Here is a 22901-nt window from a genome sequence, read left to right as displayed (position 1 = left end):
GCCTTTCTGGTGTTGTTTGTTATCATGAAGAGCTTTGATCTCCTTTCAATTCTGGCTTTACATGCTTTGTAGGCAAAAAATCCGAACTAAAGTCAATGCAAGACTATGAACTGCTCCACAAGTGAGATGATGTCTGAGATGCTGCGTATCATACATCCGTTGGAATTGAGCACTATGCCAGTCTTTTGCCTCTCTTTTTGTTCACACCTCAAGACCTCTGCAGGCTTTGTTTGTCTTGAGTTATTATTGCACTTTCTCTGTTTTGGACCAAGCACAAACTTGTGATGGCACAGCTCACGCCACCCCTGCTACCTCAATCAAACAAAGAAATTGGTCAACCCCAACTGAATGAAAGGGCAAATGGTTTTGCATAAAGCAAGCCAGGAGGCTAGCTACCTATGCAATGGCAGTGTTTGTCATGATTCATTATAGAGCCAACAGCGTTGAAAGCTCTTGATGTGTTAGGTAGTAGCCTTGCCTTTGTATGGCACGCGATGCAGGAGCAGAATCTCTAGGTGGGCGGGAGAGTCCCACCACTTTCGCGCATGATAGCAACCGCAGTGGGACACGTGACAAAAAGAGAAGCTGGGTCGCCTCGACACGCAGCCTGCTTATCGCCAAGGGCGAGGGATCAGGGTATGAATTCCACCACCACTACTCCGTACTCCTGTACCGTATAAGGTGAGAAGATCGGAGGATAGGAGCAAGTGGTTACCCTTTCTAGTGAGGGCCAAAGCTATGCCAGAGAATCTTGGTTCCGAAATATTTGGGTGAAATCTTGACCTTGATGTTCCGAGTCTTGGCGCTCTGCAGGTCCGGACCTGCAGAGCGCCAAGACTTTGTACCGCTAAAAACAACCAGCACTTCGCAGAAATACTCCCATCAGTCCAGCACCCCTTGCATAAGTGAATTAAATTAATCCTCCTCCAAGAGCCTTCTTTGGATAATCTACCCCCATCCTTTATAACAACAGACCTATATAGAATGGGTGGCGAGCTTGTTGAACAGCTTGGAGACCTCGCATAGGCGTTTCAGGTCACTCCTTGAAACTTGCTCTCAAAGCTTCTCATTGATTCCCTGTTGTTAGGAACCGGAATATGGCTGCTTGATAGAATCTAAGGCATAGGGCTAGGGCAGCGGGAATCGCCTGCCAGTTGTATATAGTGCCACTCCTCCCCAGACCCCTTTTCTCTCAAATGGAGCGAGAGAACTATCAAATGAGTGCAAAAACGTTCAGTCGTTCCTCAACGATTCTAAGTGACATCTGATGCTTGGCTTGCTCAGTAGCATTACGTAAGGGTACTGCTGGCCAATGGGGTTGGTGAGCTATCCTTATTTAACATACATTTATCCACTTCATGCAGACGAATTTAGAGCCTCGTCTTAAGCCCTCTACTGTCCTCTTTGTGCCGTGCCCCAGTTTTGCGGTCTTCCCGCCGCGCGGCTTTGAAATCTTAGGGATGCTTCTGCAAAATCTAGCACTGCGTTGACAGTACTGTGCTGAGCAGAGCTGCTTACCTTCTTCTGTCCAGTTCCGTCCCTTCCTCCTAGCATTAGTGATATGTTATTAAATGCATTCCCTGTGTCTGCACGTAATTTTAGCCGAAATGCCGCCAGTCTCGGACAGTCAATCAAGACGTGGGTCACTGTCTCCTTTGCACCGCATTCACATTTATCCTCTTCGCAGAGCCGTTGTAATTTTCCGTGCGAGGCTAGCCACAAGTGACCAGTCCGCAGTTGCGACAGTAGGTATGTCCGATTTCGTGGCAGGGTGTCGTACAGCCGTCTAGTATGGATCGAGGGCAGCATGACGTCAAGCCTTTTGAGATGCCTGCCCTTGCTTGATGTTTTCCATTTATTTTCCCATTCCGATAAGATTCGGTCGCGGATGAAGCCTGTTCCAGTGTGACTAGGTTCCGGAAGGCGTGTGAGGGTTGTGGGCCCGCTGCCTCTTTGGCTAGGCGATCTGCTATATCATTTCCCGGGTCATTGCAGTGGCCAGGGACCCACTGCAGGCGAACATGGATGTTTTCAATTGTTCTTCAGGTATCTGGCTTGGAAGAGTACTGGATACAGACAGCGTGGGTGTTTGACCAAAGTATCCTGGAGTGGGAGCGTATAGGGTTTCATCCCACACATCGAGACGCTGGTCTTGGGAGACTTCCTGGACATTTGACGGACTCAGGGTCATTGCCCCGAAATAAACCTAATGCCACCATGTGTCAGCCTTACTCGAACTCTCACATTAGAAAGGTGGGGCTTACAGGCTAGCTAGTACCACAAGCGGTAGCATGAGATTTGTGCTATGATGCACTGATACACTCATACAATAGACCATGCCAATCAGCTTTCTGTTGAGTCATGATGAAAAGTTGACAGGTTGCTGCTTGATTACTGCCTGTGTGTTTGGTTCATTTGCATCGAATCTTCTAGAGCAACGCAGTATCACTAAAACAAGGGCTGTATGTAAAGCGATTTCGCTCATTGTAAGTAAGTAGCGCCATGGTAATATAATCTAGCTATATTTGTACTAGCTAGCTTGGCATAGTCTTCAAAACAAATGTGGGCTGAGTTCAGATTGTCAAGCTGATTTCGCAATCCACTGTATTTCTGCCTCTTCATGTATTCCTGTATCTCATGATGGTCCCTTGTCTCCCTGGTTATTTAGTGTGTGAAAAGTGAATGTTCTTCTATCCCTACTCCTTTACACATTTTTGACGTGCTTTTTCCAGCTTATGGGCTAGAATCGAATTTGAGAGGCGGGTGACTTATTCAAGTGTTTGGTGGTTTTCAGTTGCCTTATTAGTGATGGCCACATGATTCACCCGAACTGGAGATGGTAGAACTGGAGACGCCCGAACTGGAGACAGTAGAGCTGGAGACGCCTGAACTGGAGACACCTGAACTGGAAACAGTAGAACTGGGGATGGCTGTACTCCCAGTCCTACCATCTCCAGTTCTACTGTCTCCAGTCTGGTCGTCCCCAGTTCTACCGTCTCCAGTTCGGGCGTCTCCAGTTCGGGCGTCTCCAGCTCTACCATCTCCAGTTCAGGTGTCTCCAGTTCTACCATCTCCAGTTTGGGCGAATCACGTGGCCATCACTAATAAGGCAACTGAAAACCACTGAATGCTCAAATAAGTCACCCGCCTCTCAAATTCGATTCTAGCCCATAAGTTGGAAAAAGCACGTCAAAAATGTGTAAAGGAGTAGGGATACTAAATAGGATGGGCCGGACCACGATTTTGAAAGAAGGCGCCACTGGTGGCCGATGGAGCAGGGATAGAAGAACATCTGTAACGATGCCAATTCTATTTGACCTAACACACAAATAGAGCGCAAAATACGAAGATTCAAAGCTGAAGAGGAAACAAAAAAGATGAAAGCTGCTTCCTGAGATGTTGCATATAAACAAAGGAAACCCTAGTCCCGTGCCCTAGCTCTAGTCCCTATCCGGTAATGAGGTCAAAAGGGGACAGCGCCGTCACAACATCCACTTTTCACACACTAAATAACCAGGGAGACTAGGGACCACCATGAGATACAGGAATACATGAAGAGGCAGAAATATGTGGAAGAGAATAGGGACCAATGAAGACCAGGGATAGCCATGACGAAACAGAAATATGTAGAAAGGAATAGAGATGCAGTGAAGACCAGGGACAGCCACGAAGAGGCAGAAATACATGGAAGAGATTCCATGTGGTTGTAGAAGCCCTAACAGGTTCATCTTGGACCTGTTAGGGTTCTTAAATCCACGTGACTCTCTTGCTGACCGCATCGTCAAGCATTCCAGGATCCGTGGTAGCTCGTCCGAGTTCCCGTGGAGCCCTCCGTCGCGTGGTGAGAGGGACGGGTGCCGCTAGACCACTTCGGGTTTAACCGCGAGGAGCATCGTGAAATGACGGCAACGCCTAGTAATAATAACCTTATGGAGGGTGTGTCGCCCCAAACCTCTCCAACTCCCAAAGTGAATCCATTGCTTTGCGGCTTCTGCTGTCTGAAAAGAGATAGACACGAAGTCTTCCATACCGCTATTGTGGGCTTTGGCCATCATGTTCCTTGCTTTGCCCAAAATCTCGCAATGTCATCCCGCGAGATCACCTGCACTTCACATTGAATTTAATCTCAGGCGAAACAACAATGCGACCTCTGGATAAACAAAACAATCCCCCGAACAAACCTTTCACTCCATCAATGAGTGCAGCGTTCAACAGGACCGCCAAAGCACCCCTGACTCCTAAGATAGCTGGATACAATTCCACCCACTCGAACCGCAAATTCCAACATGCCGATGCCCCTATTCCGAACACATCTCGCTCTTCAGAGAATACATCCTATGTGTCAGGAGGACTAAACTCCAATATCACACCCCGTTCGGGGTCAAGGAACTCCCCAAGAGATGCTCTCTCCGCTTCCTCCTCTCCATCAGGCACACCATCCCACGCTCAGAATTCCATACGCTCTAACGTAGGCCACTCCTCTGAGAACCCCCTAACTCCGCGCGACAATATCGGCCCATCCTCACGATCATCCAGGCCGAAGAGTGTCGTAAATGGCTTACTGCACAGTAACCCGCCGTCTCGACCGGTTTCATCATGCAGCGGTTCTCTTGGAGCCCCTATGTTTTTCCATGCCGATGACGCGCGATCTACAATTTCATCCCACGAAGCGGACCCCAAACAGTCTCACGGGAATATCCAGCCAAATGGACGTTATTTTACGTACGCAAACGGCGTAGCTGAAGGATCTCGCAGCTCTAGTGATCGGAGACCAGGGCCTACAAAAGGCAAAACGCAAAGCGGAGGAGTCCCTACGGCACTCCGGTCACCAATCGCATCACCAAGATTGCAAAATGCGCAGCCGCTCCTCTCCTCGCCCAAAGAACCTACAACGCACCCTCGAGAATCAAAACGATCCAGTTTGCATTCGTCACATCCCCAGGAGCCACCTCTGTTACAAACCCCGCGTTTAAATCCCACATCCCCGGGATCCAGGAGTCATTGTTCACATGTGAAATCTCCGAGTATAGATGGATCTCAATGCTTTCGCCAAACGCGGCCTCATATTACGAGTCCTACAAGTCACCCGATACTGGTAGCCGGTGATCATGGCAATGCTAGCTCTCCGTACCATAGCCCCCTTCCCGATAGCAACAGATCCTCAACATCCGGTGATATTCTACATCCTTTTCCGCGCGTTGGTAGTCCTTCTAAGGAGGATTCAAATAACAATCTTCAGAACGCCAATGAACTGGCAGCCAATGCACGAACGGAGCGGAAAGTTTTGGATCTGGAGATCAGCAATTCTTCTTTACTCGCTATAAATCGGACTTTGGAGAGAGAAATGAGGAAGCAGAACGCAGAACTACGGCGATATCGCCGATTGAGCCGCGCTGGTCGACTTTCCATCACCCCCTCCCATCACCCCGTGTCTGGGGGCGGGCTCTCTATCGTCAGTGAGACCGATAATGGAGCTGGTGACGAATCATTTAATTCGCTCAATTATATCACTTCGGAATCCGAGAATGGCGCTTCTTCCTCCGAAGATGAAACGAGGAGTCCTGATGGGGGCGTTGAGAGTGAAGAGCAACCTCACGCACGGGACGAGAAGCACCTCCTGGACGACCTTGCTAGACATCAACAACTCCTGATAGACAGCCAGAAACTCAGCCAAAGTATAGGAAGGTGCCTAGAATGGACAGAAAGCTTAATTACAGAGGGTAGAAAAGCCCTCGAATATCAAGTTTACATCAGTGATATCGAGATCGGCGGTCGAGTGCTGGCTCATGACGACATCGATGAGGATTGGCAAGGGGGCAAGGCGTTGTTGAGCTCAACTGCAGAAGTGCCTGGGTTTCTAGATGAGCATATCGTCGATGACACTGTTTTGGCGAACTTGCCATTATCGGACGGTGATGTACATGAAGGCTGACAAGGCATCCTATGAAATGAACTCGAAAAATTATACCTTGTTATGCGGCTGCATCAGAGTCCCTTTTTTTTTTCTCCCTCTTTTAATCCTATCCATTCATTTCCACAAACATCTGGATAATTCTCTTTGGCTGTATAAACTCCCCATTGACTCCACTTTTTTGTTGGATATTCCCCATTCATTGGCATACGGCGCACATGCAGGAGAGCATTTTATTTCTTTTTTCCCTCAAAAAAATGGACAGCGGTTGGGCCTCTGGTGTCAGTTTTACCCCATAGTACTGATTATTTGGACCACAGTGGCGTATATTTCTTTTCTATTTCTGAGTGGTTGGGGTGGTGGACTGGACCCTCACAACAGAAGTAGTGAGAGTTCCATGTCTGGCACAGCTTCTTTGTTCCTCTTTTCACATTCTTTACCTTCATATCACCTTTTGTTCTACATGTGTTAATTCTTGCGCATTGTACCATTACATCCACACCTTGCGTCACTACATTGCAGAAACAAGATACCCATAATTGTGCATATCTTTCCTTCCTGTGTCATGCTTGATGAGATTTAGAATGGGATAGAGATCAATTGATTTTCTCGTTGAAATGATGTTCGTCCTTGTTCGCAGTTTGCTATCATGACTTCAGACTTAAAGCCTGCAATTCCACATTACACATGCTGGAAGGACGGTCATGCAGCTTAGTGGTGTCAGGGTTCATACCAGAGCACGAGAAGAAAACTCGAGAAGTGAAGTCGTGAATCATCAGAAAATACCCTTATAAAACCAAAGCAAGCCAAAAATCAGTATCTCTCTATGGTGGGATATGCATAAATGAATTCAACAGTTAAAAAAAAAGAAAAAAGTAGAGCCAATCGGGTTGGAACGCTTTGTCTCATTCTATCATAGAGTTGAAGCATCACGTCCTTATGACGGGGTGGCTTCTGGGTGTGATTCTGGTTTCGCCTTCTTGGGTTCTTTCTTCTTCTCGTTTTTACCCTTCTTCGACATTCCTTCTGCCATCAACTGTTCGAATGCCATATAGTCACCTTCTTCGTCGGGGTCACGTTCGGCCTAATTCAGGGAAAAAGTTAGCATGGGCTAGGCCAAAAGCCAAATTTACGGGAGGAGAATGTGGAGATCAAGTCATAGCATACCTGTTGGAAAATCTTTCCGCAAATAACGAGCGCTTGGGCACGTTCTACACGCTTTTCCAATTTGACGGTTTTGTCATTGAGTATTTGATCACAAACATCACGCAGGACGCTCTGGATCTCGAACTTGCTTCCACGCCACGCAGCTGCTAAAATCTTGCCGGTGACTTTCTTTTCATACTCTGCTCTTTTCTCATCTGTCCAATCGTCGCCCCCTTTCTCTTCCAGCTTTGCCATTTCTTCCATGGTCATTTGTGCGTCAAGAGCAGTGGAGATAGTGGTCCAGGTTTCTTTCGCCAGAGTCCCCTTGTCCTTTAGTCGAGAGAAGAATCCAGAAATACCGAGGAATTTCTGCGATTTGAGGAAAGAAGTGGCTTTCTGGATGTAAGTGGTGCCGATGGCATGGAGGATTTCCAGCCCGAAGGATTCCATCTTGAGATTTTCAACTTCTAATTGAGTCTTCTGTTCGAAGGCATATGTGACGTCTTTGCCCTTGTCTGTCTCGGTCCATATGCTCAGACGATCTACTAGTTTTCTGGCGAGAGTGTCGACACGTTCTTCTCTTTGTTTCTTTCTTTCGGCCTCGAATGCCGCCAGGCGTTCCTTCTGCTCCTTCGTAAGACCGCCCTTCTTCTTTTCTTTCTTCCTGAGTTCCTTTTCTTCCGGACTCAAGCCGGCGGCATCCATCCTCGCGTCCTCCTCTGATTTGTCCATAATTGCTTGCTGACCCCAAACACGTCGGGGAGTGCTGGTTCCCGATCCGGCTTCTGTTGATCTTCCCGGCGCATTGGAGGAAACAGATTCTTTTTCTTTCTCATCGGTGACGTACGGTGGAGCTTGGGAGGTGCTGAGTCCCTGCGACGATTGCGCCTGCGGCGCTTCCTTTTCTTTCTCTTCGTGTATCTTGAGCTTCTCCTCTGCAGATTCAGCCAGATCGTCTTCCTCCATTTCTTGCATAGTAATATCCATTGTGCGTGTCAAATCCTTCATGAGGGATATTTCTCCGATCAAATCCACAAAAGCATCCCCTCCGAAGATCATACTGAAAAATTCGGCCGGATCCTCTGTCAGATATAAAATTAGCGTATTGCACATATTGATTCACAGAGCGTGAGTGCATACCGAATCCGCCTCCGGGTATCGCCTTCTCCTTGCCATATTTGTCGTATTGCTTTCGCAGTTCTTCATCGCTCAATACTTGGTATGCTTCGCCAATCTGAAGTTTTGAACGCGTTAGTGTACGGAGCAGACACGTAAATTAGCAGGGCAATTTACGGCTTGGAACCTCTCGTGAGCCGTCTCGTCATCCGGATTCTTATCTGCGACTCCTGGTCAGCTAGCCCTCCCAAACCCGGTAATAAAAGCGATCAAAACAAACCTGGATGTGTCGTAATGGCTAACTTTCGGTATGCCTTCTTAATCTCAAGTTCAGTGGCCGTGGATGGCACACCCAAGATATCATAATATGCGGTATCCGCTACCATATTTGCAAGGGTAAGCGTGGGGAACGGATGCGATATAGATCTCTGGGGTCGATATGTGATGCAATGGGGAATTGTCCGTCAGGTGTAAACGAGAAAAAGCCAGATTAAGTAAAGACTGGGGGTTATTAATGAAGATGTAATGGACAATGGAAGAGAAAAGAAGCCGTTTGCAGGCAGCGATATTGGGGAGAAACGGTGGCAGCAAACACCGTCGTCATATGCTCGGCACAGCTGCTCAAAATTTCCTATTCTGCCCGGGGCTGTGATTGGCCAGGGAATATTATTATGTCATCAGAGGGCGGGGCATTTTGCAGGCGGTGTATAGCGGCAGTACCGCTTTTGTTTTGTTTTGTTTCTTGCTGCGCCACAGGGCGAGTGTTCACGTCCGCCGCAGCAGTCACGTGAAAATGCAACTGAGAGCCCCAGCCAACGCGTTTGTCGGTTTGTCGGGGCGTTTTCTGCCATCTACTCCGTACCTTGTGCACCTGTCTTCGGAGCCTGCAGAAACATCTGAGCTCAGGACCTCCATTTCTAAGAGGCTCAGCTGTCCCTTAGCTGGCTGAGGCCAGCCTAGCTAGAGCTCATTTTCTACGCTGCCCTTCGAACTACATTGCGTCATTTAGGATTCTTTTGTAGGGCTCGACTCACATCCCATGCACCTCTGTGAACCGCCCTTTTCCCTCCTATGAAGTTGCCTTCCCGCGCAACTATCACTACTGCACCCTCCACGAAACTGCCGAAAGACTGGCTTTGGATTCTCAACAAGATATGTCATAGTAGGTAGCGCTTTACCTGTCCGATATGCACATGGCTTGTTTTCAAATATTTTGCGCTGACTATTAGCATGCGGCCAAGCCGAAATCAGAATCCTATAACCCTGTCTGATTCTGAAAACTGGAACAATGCGCCTAGTGTCTATACCACGGCCTATATTTTTTTTACATGTAAAGCCTGATCTCATGGCTTTTTTCTTCTGTCTAATTGAGCTTAGCCTCAAGCATCAATTTATGCACTTCGATATCTACTTACAATGAAGGTGTTGATACCCTCTATTGAAGCAATTTGATCAACATCATATCTCTCCTGATCTCTGTCCCTCCATCGAGGAGGCTATGCATTGCGCCAGCAGTTTCCAACTACAGTGAAGCGTCGTTGGGTAGAGTTGTCGTGGACGAGCGAAAGATTCTCGATTCTATAGATGAAACGGAGAACAAAGTCAGATAGACGATGCCAGGCAGGGTCCATATTTGCTGTCCAAACCAAGGTTTTGAGAGCGTGTTCATTCGACGAAAGCCAATGCGGGTGCCAAGGAGAAGATGAGAGAAGCATCTCCGGACTATGTGCTCCAGCATAGGCTTCATGGCGCGGGCCAGATCTCTCTTTAGATAGCCTGTGTAATCGTCTTGTTAGAGCTGCAGGCGTTGGACTAGGCTCTTCTGCCTCCTGTTTTGAGACCGTTTTTCCATTTTGGTCAGCAGTAAATTTAATCAGGGTGCTAATGCATGGGATTCAACTGCATTTTTCTCACATTGACGGGCCATATAATATGTTTCTGGAATTCTGTCTGGCTTTTGATTCATCATAGCTAACATGGCCAAAGCTCCAGTGAAATGTGTTAAACGGCTGGATAACGATGACCAAACGCCAAGATGTGGCTTGGCTTGACTGATAGAGTTTCTGCCAATCAGCGTCTTCCTCACGCGCGGCCGGATTAGTAACAGGGTTCTTCGTACCTGCGCTGAACCGCCCAAACTTGCTCGCTAAATTCTGCTTTCGGGAAACCAAATCTTTTCTTCCTCCTCTTCATTTCCTTTCCCTTTCTCTTCCCCCTTCCTTCATCCACAACAACTTTGAGTCTCTCACCATCAATTCACCCTTCACAGTCAATGTCATTAATATTTTGTCTGTGTTGTATTTTTAATGCTGTTGGTTCCTTTATCCATATGTAAATGTCCTCAGTTATGTTCATTTTAGTTTGAATGATTCCCCCTTTCGATCTGTTTTAATCTCGAGGGTAGGCTCCGAGCGAACCTCCTCCATAACCTCATCTCGTGACATATTCTCAATTGCTGCTCTTCTGGAGCCCTGCTGGTCATCATGGTTTCCTTCTCCCAAGCCCTCTATCTTCTCTCACACCCTCAAGAGCTCAGATCAATCATCCAATGGTAGGTATTCACAGCTCGAAATTGGGACACTACTCGCGTACACTGACGCCGCCTAGGAAAGTATGGCATGAGCCTGTCCACTCTAGAAACACAGCAAATGAAACAGAGAGCGAAAAGAAATGTTACCACTTCCTGAAACTCACGAGTCGCAGCTTCAGCGCTGTGATCATGGAGCTACATCCAGAGCTCCTTCTTCCTGTTTGCCTGTTTTACCTTATTCTTCGTGGTCTAGACACCATCGAAGATGATACCTCTATACCTTTCAAAGTTAAGGAGCCACTCCTTCGCAATTTCAAGGACTTCTTAGAGGTCGACGGGTGGACTTTTGATGGCAATCGGCCCGAAGAGAAAGACCGCGAACTGCTGGTTCAGTTCCATAACGTTATCACCGAATTTAAGAAAATAAAGCCCGCCTATAAGGCTATCATCAAGGATATCGCTGATAGAATGGGCAATGGGATGGCTGATTACTGTCGAAAAGCCGAGTTTGAGAATGTAAATGTCAATACTGTGGAAGAATATGATCTTTACTGCTGGTATGTTGCTGGGCTTGTTGGTGAGGGCTTAACAAGACTATTCGTTGAGGCTGGATTTGCCCGGCCTCAGCTCCTCGAGCGTCCGCAGCTTTTCAAATCCATGGGTCTCTTTCTTCAAAAGACCAACATCATCCGCGATGTGCGAGAGGATGAAGACGATAATCGTCGTTTCTGGCCAAAGGAGATTTGGTCAAATCACGTCGATAAGTGGGAGGACCTCTTCAAGCCAGAAAATCGCGAAGCAGCCGTGAATTGTGGTGCAGAGATGATACTGAATGCCCTTGGGCACGTGGACGACTGTCTTTACTACCTGGCAGGATTAAAGGAGCAAAGCGTTTTCAACTTCTGTGCTATTCCCCAGTCCATGGCCATTGGCACTTTAGAGCTATGCTTCCGAAATCCAGCCATGTTTGACCGTAACATCAAAATTACAAAGGGCCAGGCTTGTCGACTGATGTGGCAGTCAACACAAAACGTTCGTGTTATATGTGATGTCTTCCGTCAATACGCTCGAGCAATACACAAAAAGAACACTCCAAAAGACCCGAACTTCCTCAGGGTTAGCATTGCTTGCGGAAAGGTTGGTGAACTTTTCGAATTTAGCATTTATCCTAGTCGTGTTGCTAATTTCTTTCCAGATCGAAAAATTCATCGAATCGATCTTCCCGACTCAATCCTTAGAAGATGCCAATCGGAGAGTAAGTAACAAGAAGAGTGCTGAAGATGCGAAAAGGGCTGCCGAGGCAGCTGAAGCCACACGGGATACTATCTTCATTGTTGTTTCACTCGTGGGTGTACTGGTTGTTGTCTCTTCCCTCATGGTACGTCTTGAGTCCGCAGGCCTATCATGATATGTATCGTGCACTAATTCGCATTATGCAGTTTGGCGTCGCTTGGATGATGGGTGCACGGTTTGACTTAGCCTTCCAGGAACTTAAGAAAGGCAACTTTCGTCCTTCGCAACAAACCTTGCGACATGGCGAGCTTTAATCTCCTTCATGCCAAGATGATGATACATCTTGTCAAGACATACACTTCTTCGATTCTTTCGGTGCCATTGTCTGGCCGATATTATGGTATTAATCTTAATTTTCCCGCTACCCTTCCATACAGACATATTCAATTCGTTGTACGTTTGATGCTAATAATCCAACGATTTGCAACCCGTGCTATGCACAACGCGCAACACCTTTTCCTAGTATATTTTTTTTTTTTTTTTGTGCCAACGAACCAGCACTGATGTCAAATTGCAATCCGGCCTTTTCTCAATGGTTGTGGTTGTGCCGAAGACGTGCTAAGAGCAATGCTGTTGCATAGAAATGTGACCAGCCAATCCAGACGTACTGGATGCCCGTCCCACTGCTACCAATTGTTTTGGCTGCAGAATGGCGTGTATCTATTGAATATCTGGAAACATCTTTTTCTCTGGCACTGCTGTTATAGGGTAGGATCGGATTGGGCATCCAGCTGCCGATGATACCTTGCATGCAGTTGGTAAACATCAATCTTAGAAATTTATCTGGCCTTGAAGCAGTCTCTCCTTATGCTCCTTTCAATGTGTTGATTCTCCGCCTCCATGTGTGTTAATTTAGGATTTACGCGAAACATGTAACGTTGCCTTATGGGCGCCACTGGGCGTCCAGGCGTAGAGCAGCCGTTGACAAAGAATGTCAGTCGAGTTTCAGTGTGGAATTCCCGGCCGTGAGGTGGGGATCCCTGCCCCGAAAGTTAACCAGGCTGCTGATGTTTGGCTGCGATCACGTCCCTCCAGCCCGGAAGCGCGGTTTATATTGACGACTTCTAGTTGTAAAATACAGCCCCATATTCGGTATCGGAGTTCCACCGCCACATCACATCGCGCACCTCTGTGTATTCCGGATTTGTGGCTTTCATTTCGATAGCAGTAGGAGCACTACATCTCGGAGATGGTGTTGGATGCTGCTAGAGAGCCAAGGTAAGTAAGAACTTGATTTTTGTGGCTTCATGACTAGCATTTTCCCGAACACTTAGTAGATTGTTCCATGAAGAGGTCGCGTCTGGTTGCAATTGGGCACGGACGCTGATACAGGTACAGTACAATACGACTAATGCCGGTGGCGCCAAGAAGGTCGGCATGGCAGGAGAATTTACGCTGACCAGCCCAAAGTCAGCAAAGCTCCGATCGCCCCAACTCCGGTCGAGGAAGCATCCGCCGTCGGCCTGATATCCCGCTCACTTTCTGCTCCCAAGCCTCTTGTTTCCATAGTATCCGTTTAATCAGTTCTATTGTTGAAAACTCGGGGACAAAGCGTATCCGTATGAGTGAGGTTTCTGTGCCGCAGCCGGCGCCGCCTACTACAACTGCCCCTGCTGCTGCCGTGCATAATAATGTCCCTACCACGGGGAAGGCTGGCGAAAGCCCGCCGCGTCTTCGAGCAGCGTCCGCCTGTGTTGCGTGCAATAAAAAGAAGGTAGATGATTTTCGATGTCATTCTCTTGCTAATTTACCATTTAATGGAAATTTTTGACCTCGTTGGGCGCTGATTCGATGGTATTTTCGGGCAGATACGGTGCATATACCCCGAAGGAGGTTCACAGTGTCTAAACTGTGCGAGGAACCACTGGACTTGCTCGTGAGTTCTCTTATCTCTTGCCCCCTAATTTAATGTTGAAATTTTGGGTCTGACATCCTTTTTCCTGTAGTCCCCGCGAGCGAAAACGCAAACGTCGCAAGATAGCTGCCGAACGTGAGGATGCCGTCTCGGGATCGAGAGCAACCACAAAAGTGGAAGTAAGGCAGGAGACTCCTAGCCTTGGGCCTCTGCGACGACCAAACTGGGACTCTGGCCATCTGCCATGGGATCAGCGGCGCTCGGTTGTTGCTGATGGACACCCTTCTCATCAATCGGAATCGTCGGCCGGTGCAGGTGCATCGGCTCACAATCAAACCCCTCCAACCTCTGCTGCTCAGGAATCGGAAGGATCGACATTGTATCCAAACGCAGCCTCATCAGGGTTCGCTCGACCGTCACAGCCAGCGCAAGACTCTCGTGCTTACGGTCCAAGTACTCCGAACTCGACGTACCTGGGTCGCTATGAGTATATTCGCGGGGAGGTTCCGGTCAATGAGGATCGAGCAAAGGCATATCCGGCCGTTGCGACAGAATCTCTTACCGAAGAAGATCTCAGAATTCTTCATCTGCAGCACGCATTCGATCTTCCACCACGGGCCGTCCGGGAGGGGCTCATAGACACCTTCATGAAGCGATGTTCGCCATGGATGCCCATCGTAGAACGGAGCTGGCTCACAGAGCGCACCGGCCATCAACCATCCATTTTATTGCTTCAGGCTGTCTTTCTCGCTGCAAGTAGAGTCTCCTCAGCGCCAGCTGTCACTGCTTACGCTTCGTCGAACGAATTTTATCGGCGAGCAAGAGCACTGTTTTGGTCTGGCTATGAGAAGAACACGATCACTGTCATCACCGCCGTGTGTATCCTGCATTGGTATAACCCCGAGGGTCCGGAACACGTATCTATTAATACGAGTGGCTTCTGGAATCGGATCGGGGTTGGCCTAGCTTATCAAATTGGGCTGCATAGAGAACCACCGCCGGGCCGAGATGCCCCCCTGCGTAGGAGGCTGTGGTGGACCCTATATGTAAGTATTGTATTTACTAATTTTGAGATTGGGATTAAGCTCGCGCTTATCTTATATGCTAAGCTCAAGTGCCTAACTGCCGATTACAGGCCCGAGACTGCTTAATATCTGCAGGACATGGTCGTCCTCGCGCTATTAATCCGGATGACAGTGAAGTCAAACCTTTAACCCCGGAAGACTTCTATGGCTGCAGTTCAAATGGACAGCTTTTCATCGTATATGTGGAAATTTCAGCCCTCCTTGGGGACCTCACGCAATGCTACTGTCGACGTAGTTTATCTCGTCAGAAGCGAGTAAATATTGAAAATGCACTTTACCGATGGACTCGAGAATTACCGGAGTCCCTTCGCCTATTCCGAAGATACAGCCCAACCGAGGGTGCACCTGCCCATAGGCTTGTACTGATGCCCTACAACTTTGAAGCTCGTCAGCTTCATGTCCCGTATTTTATCACCCTCGCGATCCTTTATCGACCAATCTCACCATCGAACCTCCCGTCAGCAGCTGCCATCCTTGCGTCGTCTTTCATTGCCGGCATATTTGAAGACTTTTTAGCACGCGATGAGATTCGATTTCTCGGCCCAATTTTCACTTTCTATCTCCTGGCGGCTGGAGTCGGTCTTATGTCGTGCTTCCCATACCCGCATCTCTGGGAGAGGGCGGAGCAGGACCTCCGCATCATTTATAATTCCCAAAAGGAACTCGCGAAGCGATGGCCCTCTGCCATCGGTAGCTTGAAGGCCATGCAGAGCATCCTTGATGAGGCGCCGAAAGTTGCCAGACCGCCAGATCGACCACAGCCAACTCCACTAACCCCCGACCAGCAGGCATGTTTCAGTGGTTTCGGAACAGACTTGTGTCGTCTTGGTGACGTTATGTTAGCGAATTACCCACACGAGATGGTGGAATCTGGTCGCCCAGAAGACGATCAATATGCCCGGACTGTTTCAGACATGATGACGGCGGGTATCCTGGCGGAGTTGAAAACACCGATGGACGCTGCTGCTGCGCTAGAAGAGTACCTCCCGTTAGCGACAGTGATTGACCACAATACGCAAGTGGCCATGGGAGGTGAAGCAACTGAAATAACCGATGAGATGTTGTATAATCAGTATGAAGGAATTGGGAACTGGCTCTTAAGAGACTGGGATTGGAACACTGACGTCGCATGGTGACGGAACGGACGTCGGTATATTCACGACCTGAGCCCAACACCCCGGCAGTGCACGGGCCATCTCGGCTCGTATGACTAATCCGCCAAGATCCCGATCACGTGGTATATCGGCACTTCTCCACCCCGGTTCTTCGGCTCTTCGCTTGGTTCGGGCCGTGGGTGTGTTTTGGCTGCAGCAACACGAGCTATCCCAGATGTTCCACCAAGAGGCATGTAGCTTATGCGGGAACGAGTTGCATTGTTTATTCGCCCCGCTACCCCGTGAGCTCCCATACTTTGGTCCTTTTGAGGACTGTGTTCAACATCAACATATTCTATCATTAATTCCTCGCGCCCGCTAGTCCAACCGCAATAATCAATAATGGCAGATATTCCTAAGTTCCGCAATCTGAGCCTTACCCGACATGGCAATGTCTTCGTCATCACGATGCAAAAACCGCCAGAGAATAGGCTAAATTCCTGGTATTGTCAGGAAATTATCAGGGCGTTCCGCACAGTTCAGCGGATTCTGGGACCAGATTCCGAAGGAGCGGTAATCACAAGAGGCAGTGATGCCAAATTCTGGTGTACTGTATGATTATCAGGCGTTGTACCCAGAATCGAACACTAATGTTGCCTCTGTGAATCTCCAGGGCCTTGACTTGGATGAGCAAGATGAGAATCCCTTTGCAAATACCGACGGCTTCTATCCTGTACGTTCCGTGTCATAAATGAGTCAAACTTGTCGTCTTCTTGACATCTACTGATGGGTCAAAGATGCTCTACACGATCCTTGACTTCCCGTATCCAACTATCGCCCTCTTAACCGGTCACACCTTTGGCGGTGCCTGCCCTTTTGCGCTTTGCCATGACTACCGTGTCATGAATTCCAAACGAGGCTTCATCTCCATGCCTCCGGTGAATCTGGGTCTGCATTTTGACGGCATTGGGGCCCTGCCACGTTTGAAGCTCGGCCCGAAGGTTGCGCGAAAGATGTTGCTCGAAGCACATCGGTGGACGGGCAAGGAGGCTCTCCAGGATGGCATTGTGGATGCGATTGCGGAACCGGAGCAGATGTTTGATGTTTCCATGGACTTGGCGCAGAAGTGGGCGCCAAAGGCGAAGATGGGGTGAGTGTCTTTCCTAGAACGTTGACCCTGAAGATTTACTTGCTAATGACTGTGCGTCGTTTTGTAGGGTGTATGGTACTTTGCGGGCTGAACTGTGGGGAGAGGCAATTAAAAAGTTTCAGCGGATAAGTTATGTGCACAGTCGGGAGACAAGCACAGCGGCAAAAGTCAAGATTTGATGTAGTGGGATAAGTCCGAAACAAACTTCCACATCTAATAAGAACAGTACAGTGCAATTTTCTCACCAAAATTATAACATACTAGTAACAATCCATCTCGGGTGCGGGTCTTGTATTTCTATTTATTCGCTGGTGAAAGTTCCTTGGAAAGTTTGAGGACTTATGCCACTGTGGTAGACTTGACTTCGAGCTGTGGCAAGCATTATCTTGAATTGAGGCTCTACTCTCCGACCTATCTTGACTGATGAAGAATAGTTTATCACATTCTCTCAACTGAGCCAGCAAAAAGTACTTCTAGAGGCCAGAACTCCTTGATGCACAAGTTGCTAATTCATCGACTATGACAACAGTTTCGCTCTAACTGACGATATGTGACAGGAGGAAAGCGTCCGATCACAATTTTCCTTGAGCCTGCCGGCCTGACTTCTCCCACACCTGCACCATCACATCATTCCTATAATTATCAGTGAAAAAACTTGGCCCTAATACCTTCTTCACCACTTTCCCTGTCGCACTCTTCGGCAGCTCTCCCTCCACAACTCTTAAAATCGTAGGCATCTTGTATCCGGCAAGCCTGCTCCTCAAATCCCTTCTCAAGTCATAAATAGTTAATTTCTTCCCCGCATTTCCATTACCTCTGCATCGGTATATCTTCTGATCATCTCGCAATGTCACCGCCGCAGCGATACGCTGACCATATTCGTCATCATCCACACCGACGACCATGACTTCACCAATGTACGGCAACGAGAGAACTTCTCGCTCAATATCCAAAGCAGAAATTTTATACCCGCCAGACTTTAAGATATCGATGGATGACCGTCCCATGATAAAATAGTTTCTTCCTTCGCGACGGGCTATATCGCCCGTCTTAAAGAATCCTTCCGCATCATGTGCCGCGGCTGTAGCGGTAGGATCATGCAAATATTTCGCAAACATCCAAGGACTCTTCACCAAGATCTCACCTTCATCCCCGTTAGAGAGTTTGATGGTGACGCCGGGAGCAAGATGGCCAACACTCCCCGCTGGTACATCCTCACAATCCAAAGGTGTCCTAAAGATCGCTCCTGCTTCCGTCGAGCCGTATCTCGTCAAAATCCGACTGTTTCCACCGAGAACCCCGCTCCAGAAGTTCTGCACGGGCTCTGGCAGCGCCGATGTGCCACAGAGTAAGATTCTCAACGACCTGGCGCCCTTGATGTACATATTCACCTCCTGCTCGGGAAGAAACGCCAGTTTCTGTTCGTAGTACCGCATCATGCGCATATATATGGTCGGAACGCCGGAAAATACGCTCACGCCGCCCTGTTTCCATCGCTCCCATAGCCATGGGATATCCACACCACCACTGCGGAATTCAACGCACGCACCCGCGAAGATGTAAGGAAGGAAATTAATCCCTACACCCGTGGCGTGATGCACTGGCAACACGTGCAAGATTACGTCTAACTCGGTGATATTGAAGTGGCTGTTTATTTCTTCCGAACAATCATGCAAGAATGCACGTTTCATCACTGCACCTTTGGGGGGTCCAGTGGTGCCGGAGGTGAAAATCACAACGGCAGGGGCGTTGTCATCCAGGTACCGGCCGGTTGAGAGGCAAATTTCTTCCGGTGCGAGCGGAACGGGCTGAAAGGATGTCGCGATGGCTATGCAGCAAACGTCTAGGGTTTTCTCGGCCTTGATATGCTGGCTCAGTGAATCACCGAGGTTTCGACCGGCGGCGGAAGCAAGGACGGCAACACAGCGAGCTTTAAGCACAAAGTATGACGCCTCGCGGACGGGGAGGAGCAGAGCTAATTTGAGTTCTTGTTAGCATCTCCTCTCCATGCCGACCCGGATCTCCATATGGACACACGGTCTCTAGGGGAGTAAGTCTAACATACTGATTGGCACCACCGCCGCTCCCAGCGCAACAATAGCCACAAATCCAACGGCATACTCGTAGCCTCCAGCGGCCAGCAATCCCACATACACTTCCTTACCCTCTTTCAAGTCCCTCGCCGCCTTCTCTCCTAAGCTTGCGCGTAGCGTATTTCTCAACGCAAGAACATCGGTGAGAAATTGGGTGTACGTCTTCTCAAATCCAAGATTCACATCCCGGACAGCCAGACGAGGCGGCTTGCGGTGCGCATGGCGGACCAGGCGTGAAAAGAAAGGTGATAAGGGGAGGATTGTATCTCCTTCGTGCGGAGGAATGAAAGATGTTCGGTCGAACTCCATGTCGGTGTACCTTGTCCGGAGGCGGAAACCACCTCCGATTGAACGGTATTCTTCCTTGGTCTAATCAGCCTCTTGGCACGCACACAACAGGCTACGCGGTCACTTAAAATTCAGTGTCAATATAGGGTATCTTGTGAAGGGCACAATTCACCAACGCCCGTTCATGGTTTGTTTCTCGGCGATATAAGTAAAGCCGTCCTCTCTGAGAGCGACTATGGCCTGCATCATCCGGTTCCCACCTTGTCTATGGGTGCCCGCGCTGATAAACGCTCGCTCTTCTCGCTGTAGGCCATCGCTAGGGTAGCCGGACTCGGCAGTTCGGTACTTGTTCCTAGGCCTAGACAGGGCACCGGGCACCTCGTGCTGCATTTGCCGAGTAACTTTTCACTTCGGAAGTCCCGAATGTTCTCGGCATTCCGGAGATTATGTAAGAAGGGCCTCGGGAAGTTTATTAGGCGGGCGGCCCGCTGTTTGGTGGAGCGGAATTTCAGACTTCAGAGTCGATCAGGATTTTCTTTGCTATTTTGGGAACAAAATTGGAAGGGGAATTATTCCCGGCATTCGGATGCCATCTAAGCCCCAGTAGCCCAATGGTAGGGCGTCAGACTTCTAATCTGAAGGTTGGCGGTTCGAGCCCGCCCTGGGGTGGGCATATCTTCAAAAAATAATTTTTTGATTCAAATTTCCTCCGATTTCTTTTTTTGCAGCTATTACACAGTTCAATGCTTTCAGTGAATCCACGCCGAAATGGAGAAAGGCGAAGTGAAAGAGATCGAAAAGAGATGGCTCGCTAATCAGTACAACAGAGTGGTATATTAGGGTAAAATCAAGGTTGGATCAGAAGACGGAAAGGGAAAATGCATATGAAAAGGGGGGGGCCAGAAAACGTATAGCGGTATCTAGATGGGTAGGCTGGTTTTTCTAAGACTTTGATTTATCAGCAATGAACTCGTATGCGCTCGCTTTCATACTGCGAGGTCTACTTCGGGGAAATGCTCCCGTTCCCGTATGTGAATTGATGCCGTACTCGGGGAGGATCCCATCATCTAAAACTTCAAACTGGATCATCGGACGAGTCGCGTGAAGGGTTTCCAAAATCTCCTCGCTCCATAATCCTGTACAGGTGTTACCAACCAACTGGTAGTACGGATTGAGGAGTCCCCATATTGAGTCGAGGTCAATGTACCGGATTCTCATGAACTGTATGGCGGTTAGAGAATCGAGGGACTTGGCGGCGGCAATGATCAAATTCTCAAAAGAATTGATAAATGTCATATTGGTGATTCCAGAATGGTCAAGGGCAAATTTGAGGTTACCCTCCAACTTGGATTGCTCGCAACAACAAGCTTTTACAACCAAATCGATCGCTTTCAGCCTTGATCTTCTCTCGCTTTTTATCGTGGCAGCCCGTGCAACGTTAAATAAAGTGGAGCAAACCTTCCCCGTGAAGGTCAGTGATTCAAGCTGAGGGACAATATCTCCAAGGAGCCGGCACAGATGGCGCTCCACCTGGCACGCGCCCAACCATCGAGCCTGGGAATTGGTCTTGCTGCAAAATCCCTCAAGACTGATATTTAGTCGGCTGAGTCCTCGCGGGAAGGTTGTCAGAATTTTCGATATTGTGGCTTGCGCCTCTCGTTTCGGTTTGGCATAAGTGCAGTTCCATTCGCGTATATTAGGTAGGGCAGAAACAATGTTGCACCAATGGTCATATTCTCGCATGATATTCCATGCACCTCTCATGATAAATGTTTGAATATTGGGTAGGACCTCCAAACGTTGCTCATATGTCGAATCACTGCAGAAGTGCTTGATCATTGGAGGCTTCTTGCAATGACCACCTTCCAACGTGAGCATCTTGGCGTCGGGAAAGAAGCATGCGACATGATAGAAGATCTGCTGTAGGGTGGCATTGCGATTGGCGAACCTGAAATTGTGATTTGTACGACCATGTTCTATCCCATCAGTAACGCTCTGCAGCAATGCAATAGAGTCAGCGGGCGTTAGACTTTCTCCAGCATTGATTTCTCGGCGGCCTGGCTGCAAGGCATGTGGTCTGGGCAGTCGGTCCCCCCAGACAGGAACCCAAATCTCAATATGGCGAACGTAGGGGCCGAGATGTGGGTGGGAGCTGAACCACTCAGCGCTTTCCTGAAGGCCATCGGTTGTACCTTTGACTTGAACTAGACGGAGTCAGTTTGCGAAAGTGAAACACCACGAGATTATCAACTAAAAAGCACTGACTGTGTCGATATATTCGTTCTTGTACAAGAGGCCTCCAAGAACGAGAAACCAAGGCAAGGTCAGATAGAGCCTTTCTTCGCGGGTGTCGTAGGGTCTTGCTCCAGCTAGACGCAGTGGATGATGCCGGAGTAACCGAGGCGAGCGCAGCGCCCCTCACGCCAAACAAATGATCCAAGACGGCTTCATGGATCTCGGTCGGCAAGTCTTCAAACTGTAGCGGTGTGTGCTGCAGGTCCGACATCTCCAACTCGACTGAAATAGGTTGTGAAGCAAAAGAATTTGACGATATTTCAAACGACTGAGATGATTGAAATGTGGTGCATGGCTTTGAGGGATGGTGGTCAAGCGGTGTAGGGGTAGAAGGAAGAGAGGGAGGGGGTTTGGAAAGAGGGTCGATGGTGATCAAATGAGAGGGCGGGACGGCGGAGAGCATCATTTCAGCCTTGCTAGTGCGTTGCGCATATATGGAAAGGTCACCGAAGGCAAACAATCGGTATCGCAGGAAGCAAGAGAATCTGTGATATTCCTAGCTGTTTCCATCGACTATTAGCAGATGGCCCGAGCTCTCACGATCAATTTCCTGATTGAGAATAAAATTTGGAATATTCATTTCGGGCAGAGCATCAACCGCAGCTCTCTGTCCCGCGGTCAGGACTTACACTACACCCTTTAAGACAAAAAGGAGCAAAGTCTGGTTAATCAGGAAATTAGCGGGTATGGGAGATGATGTGAAAGTGCGGCAAGCAGAGACTCGTATGCCAATTTTAACGAGGAACGTGCTGGGGTATCTTGACGACCAGGCGGGTGCGAGACAAAAGAAGACAAACGGGGAAATGAAGAGGCAGAGAGCTGGAGAAAGGACAGCGAAAGAAACAAAGGGGCCGCCAAAAATGCAGATTTCACAGGACAAGTGAGCGAGTCAAAATCGGCACCAGTCAATGACGAGGACGCGGAGAAAGGGGGTGTGGTGAAGTGACGATGATGATGTGACGGTCAACGATGATGCTGAGAAGGCTGTGAGGGGAGGCTTGGCGGCCAGATTCTGCTGCCCAGCTGCTATCCTGCCGCCCAATAG

The 22901-nt window shown here is 48.7% G+C and overlaps 9 protein-coding genes and 1 non-coding gene across 10 annotated transcripts; 6 read left to right on the top strand and 4 right to left on the bottom strand.

Annotated features, from left to right (window-relative positions):
- Positions 1–2768: 2768 nt before the first annotated feature.
- D8B26_004415 (uncharacterized protein) lies at positions 2769–3071 on the bottom strand (the record flags this gene model as incomplete). Its single annotated transcript, XM_066124471.1, has 1 exon — positions 2769–3071. One exon carries the CDS (start codon positions 3069–3071, stop codon positions 2769–2771), a length of 303 nt encoding a protein of 100 aa, XP_065980552.1.
- A 1070-nt stretch (positions 3072–4141) lies between these two features.
- D8B26_004414 (uncharacterized protein) lies at positions 4142–6009 on the top strand (the record flags this gene model as incomplete). The annotated part of the gene is made up of 1 exon (XM_003065203.2): positions 4142–6009. The coding sequence occupies one exon, from the start codon at positions 4142–4144 to the stop codon at positions 5930–5932; it is 1791 nt and encodes a 596-aa protein (XP_003065249.2). The 3' UTR covers positions 5933–6009.
- Positions 6010–6529: 520 nt separating this feature from the next.
- On the bottom strand, positions 6530–8559 carry D8B26_004413 (uncharacterized protein; the record flags this gene model as incomplete). The annotated part of the gene is made up of 5 exons (XM_003065202.2): positions 6530–6995; positions 7079–8139; positions 8198–8291; positions 8351–8394; positions 8454–8559. 5 exons carry the CDS (start codon positions 8557–8559, stop codon positions 6849–6851), a joined length of 1452 nt encoding a protein of 483 aa, XP_003065248.2. The 3' UTR covers positions 6530–6848.
- Positions 8560–10360: 1801 nt separating this feature from the next.
- Positions 10361–12801, top strand: ERG9_2 (bifunctional farnesyl-diphosphate farnesyltransferase/squalene synthase). The gene is made up of 4 exons (XM_003065201.2): positions 10361–10724; positions 10781–11840; positions 11899–12081; positions 12143–12801. The coding sequence occupies exons 1-4, from the start codon at positions 10657–10659 to the stop codon at positions 12248–12250; spliced, it is 1419 nt and encodes a 472-aa protein (XP_003065247.1). The 5' UTR covers positions 10361–10656; the 3' UTR covers positions 12251–12801.
- Positions 12802–13433: 632 nt separating this feature from the next.
- On the top strand, positions 13434–16158 carry D8B26_004411 (uncharacterized protein). Its single transcript, XM_003065200.2, has 4 exons — positions 13434–13710; positions 13805–13872; positions 13943–14897; positions 14987–16158. The coding sequence occupies exons 1-4, from the start codon at positions 13558–13560 to the stop codon at positions 16070–16072; spliced, it is 2262 nt and encodes a 753-aa protein (XP_003065246.1). The 5' UTR covers positions 13434–13557; the 3' UTR covers positions 16073–16158.
- Positions 16159–16512: 354 nt separating this feature from the next.
- D8B26_004410 (putative secondary metabolism biosynthetic enzyme) lies at positions 16513–17424 on the top strand. Its single transcript, XM_066124470.1, has 3 exons — positions 16513–16763; positions 16828–17180; positions 17248–17424. Exons 1-3 carry the CDS (start codon positions 16623–16625, stop codon positions 17357–17359), a joined length of 606 nt encoding a protein of 201 aa, XP_065980551.1. The 5' UTR covers positions 16513–16622; the 3' UTR covers positions 17360–17424.
- Positions 17425–17692: 268 nt separating this feature from the next.
- On the bottom strand, positions 17693–19582 carry D8B26_004409 (putative NRPS-like protein biosynthetic cluster; the record flags this gene model as incomplete). Its single annotated transcript, XM_003065198.2, has 2 exons — positions 17693–19155; positions 19246–19582. The coding sequence occupies 2 exons, from the start codon at positions 19580–19582 to the stop codon at positions 17753–17755; spliced, it is 1740 nt and encodes a 579-aa protein (XP_003065244.1). The 3' UTR covers positions 17693–17752.
- A 576-nt stretch (positions 19583–20158) lies between these two features.
- D8B26_004408 lies at positions 20159–20230 on the top strand. The gene has a single exon. It is a non-coding gene; the product is annotated as a tRNA-Arg (tRNA).
- A 32-nt stretch (positions 20231–20262) lies between these two features.
- On the bottom strand, positions 20263–22791 carry D8B26_004407 (uncharacterized protein). Its single transcript, XM_003065197.2, has 2 exons — positions 21827–22791; positions 20263–21765 (listed from the first exon to the last, which is right to left on the bottom strand). The coding sequence occupies exons 1-2, from the start codon at positions 22260–22262 to the stop codon at positions 20504–20506; spliced, it is 1698 nt and encodes a 565-aa protein (XP_003065243.1). The 5' UTR covers positions 22263–22791; the 3' UTR covers positions 20263–20503.
- On the top strand, positions 22380–22740 carry D8B26_004406 (uncharacterized protein; the record flags this gene model as incomplete). The annotated part of the gene is made up of 2 exons (XM_066124469.1): positions 22380–22473; positions 22538–22740. 2 exons carry the CDS (start codon positions 22380–22382, stop codon positions 22738–22740), a joined length of 297 nt encoding a protein of 98 aa, XP_065980550.1.
- Positions 22792–22901: the final 110 nt, after the last annotated feature.

Source organism: Coccidioides posadasii, chromosome 2 (genome assembly GCF_018416015.2).
Source record: "Coccidioides posadasii str. Silveira chromosome 2, complete sequence".
In the NCBI taxonomy this organism is placed as follows: Eukaryota; Fungi; Ascomycota; class Eurotiomycetes; order Onygenales; family Onygenaceae; genus Coccidioides; species Coccidioides posadasii.
Note: the sequence above shows the minus strand (reverse complement) of the source record. Positions and strands in the feature narration are given on the sequence as shown.

Excerpts from the sequence above, each read along its gene's own strand:
- ERG9_2 (XM_003065201.2), top strand. The coding sequence starts at position 10,657 with ATGGTTTCCTTCTCCCAAGCCCTCTATCTTCTCTCACACCCTCAAGAG. Across the intron at positions 10,725-10,780 it reads CTCAGATCAATCATCCAATG|GAAAGTATGGCATGAGCCTG; the intron begins GTAGGTATTCAC and ends GACGCCGCCTAG. Across the intron at positions 12,082-12,142 it reads TTGTTGTCTCTTCCCTCATG|TTTGGCGTCGCTTGGATGAT; the intron begins GTACGTCTTGAG and ends CGCATTATGCAG.
- D8B26_004411 (XM_003065200.2), top strand. The coding sequence starts at position 13,558 with ATGAGTGAGGTTTCTGTGCCGCAGCCGGCGCCGCCTACTACAACTGCC. Across the intron at positions 13,711-13,804 it reads TTGCGTGCAATAAAAAGAAG|ATACGGTGCATATACCCCGA; the intron begins GTAGATGATTTT and ends ATTTTCGGGCAG. Across the intron at positions 13,873-13,942 it reads AGGAACCACTGGACTTGCTC|TCCCCGCGAGCGAAAACGCA; the intron begins GTGAGTTCTCTT and ends TTTTTCCTGTAG.
- D8B26_004407 (XM_003065197.2), bottom strand. The coding sequence starts at position 22,262 with ATGATGCTCTCCGCCGTCCCGCCCTCTCATTTGATCACCATCGACCCT. Across the intron at positions 21,766-21,826 it reads AGAACGAATATATCGACACA|TTCAAGTCAAAGGTACAACC; the intron begins GTCAGTGCTTTT and ends GACTCCGTCTAG.
- D8B26_004410 (XM_066124470.1), top strand. The coding sequence starts at position 16,623 with ATGCCAAATTCTGGTGTACTGTATGATTATCAGGCGTTGTACCCAGAA. Across the intron at positions 16,764-16,827 it reads ATACCGACGGCTTCTATCCT|ATGCTCTACACGATCCTTGA; the intron begins GTACGTTCCGTG and ends GATGGGTCAAAG. Across the intron at positions 17,181-17,247 it reads GCGCCAAAGGCGAAGATGGG|GGTGTATGGTACTTTGCGGG; the intron begins GTGAGTGTCTTT and ends GTCGTTTTGTAG.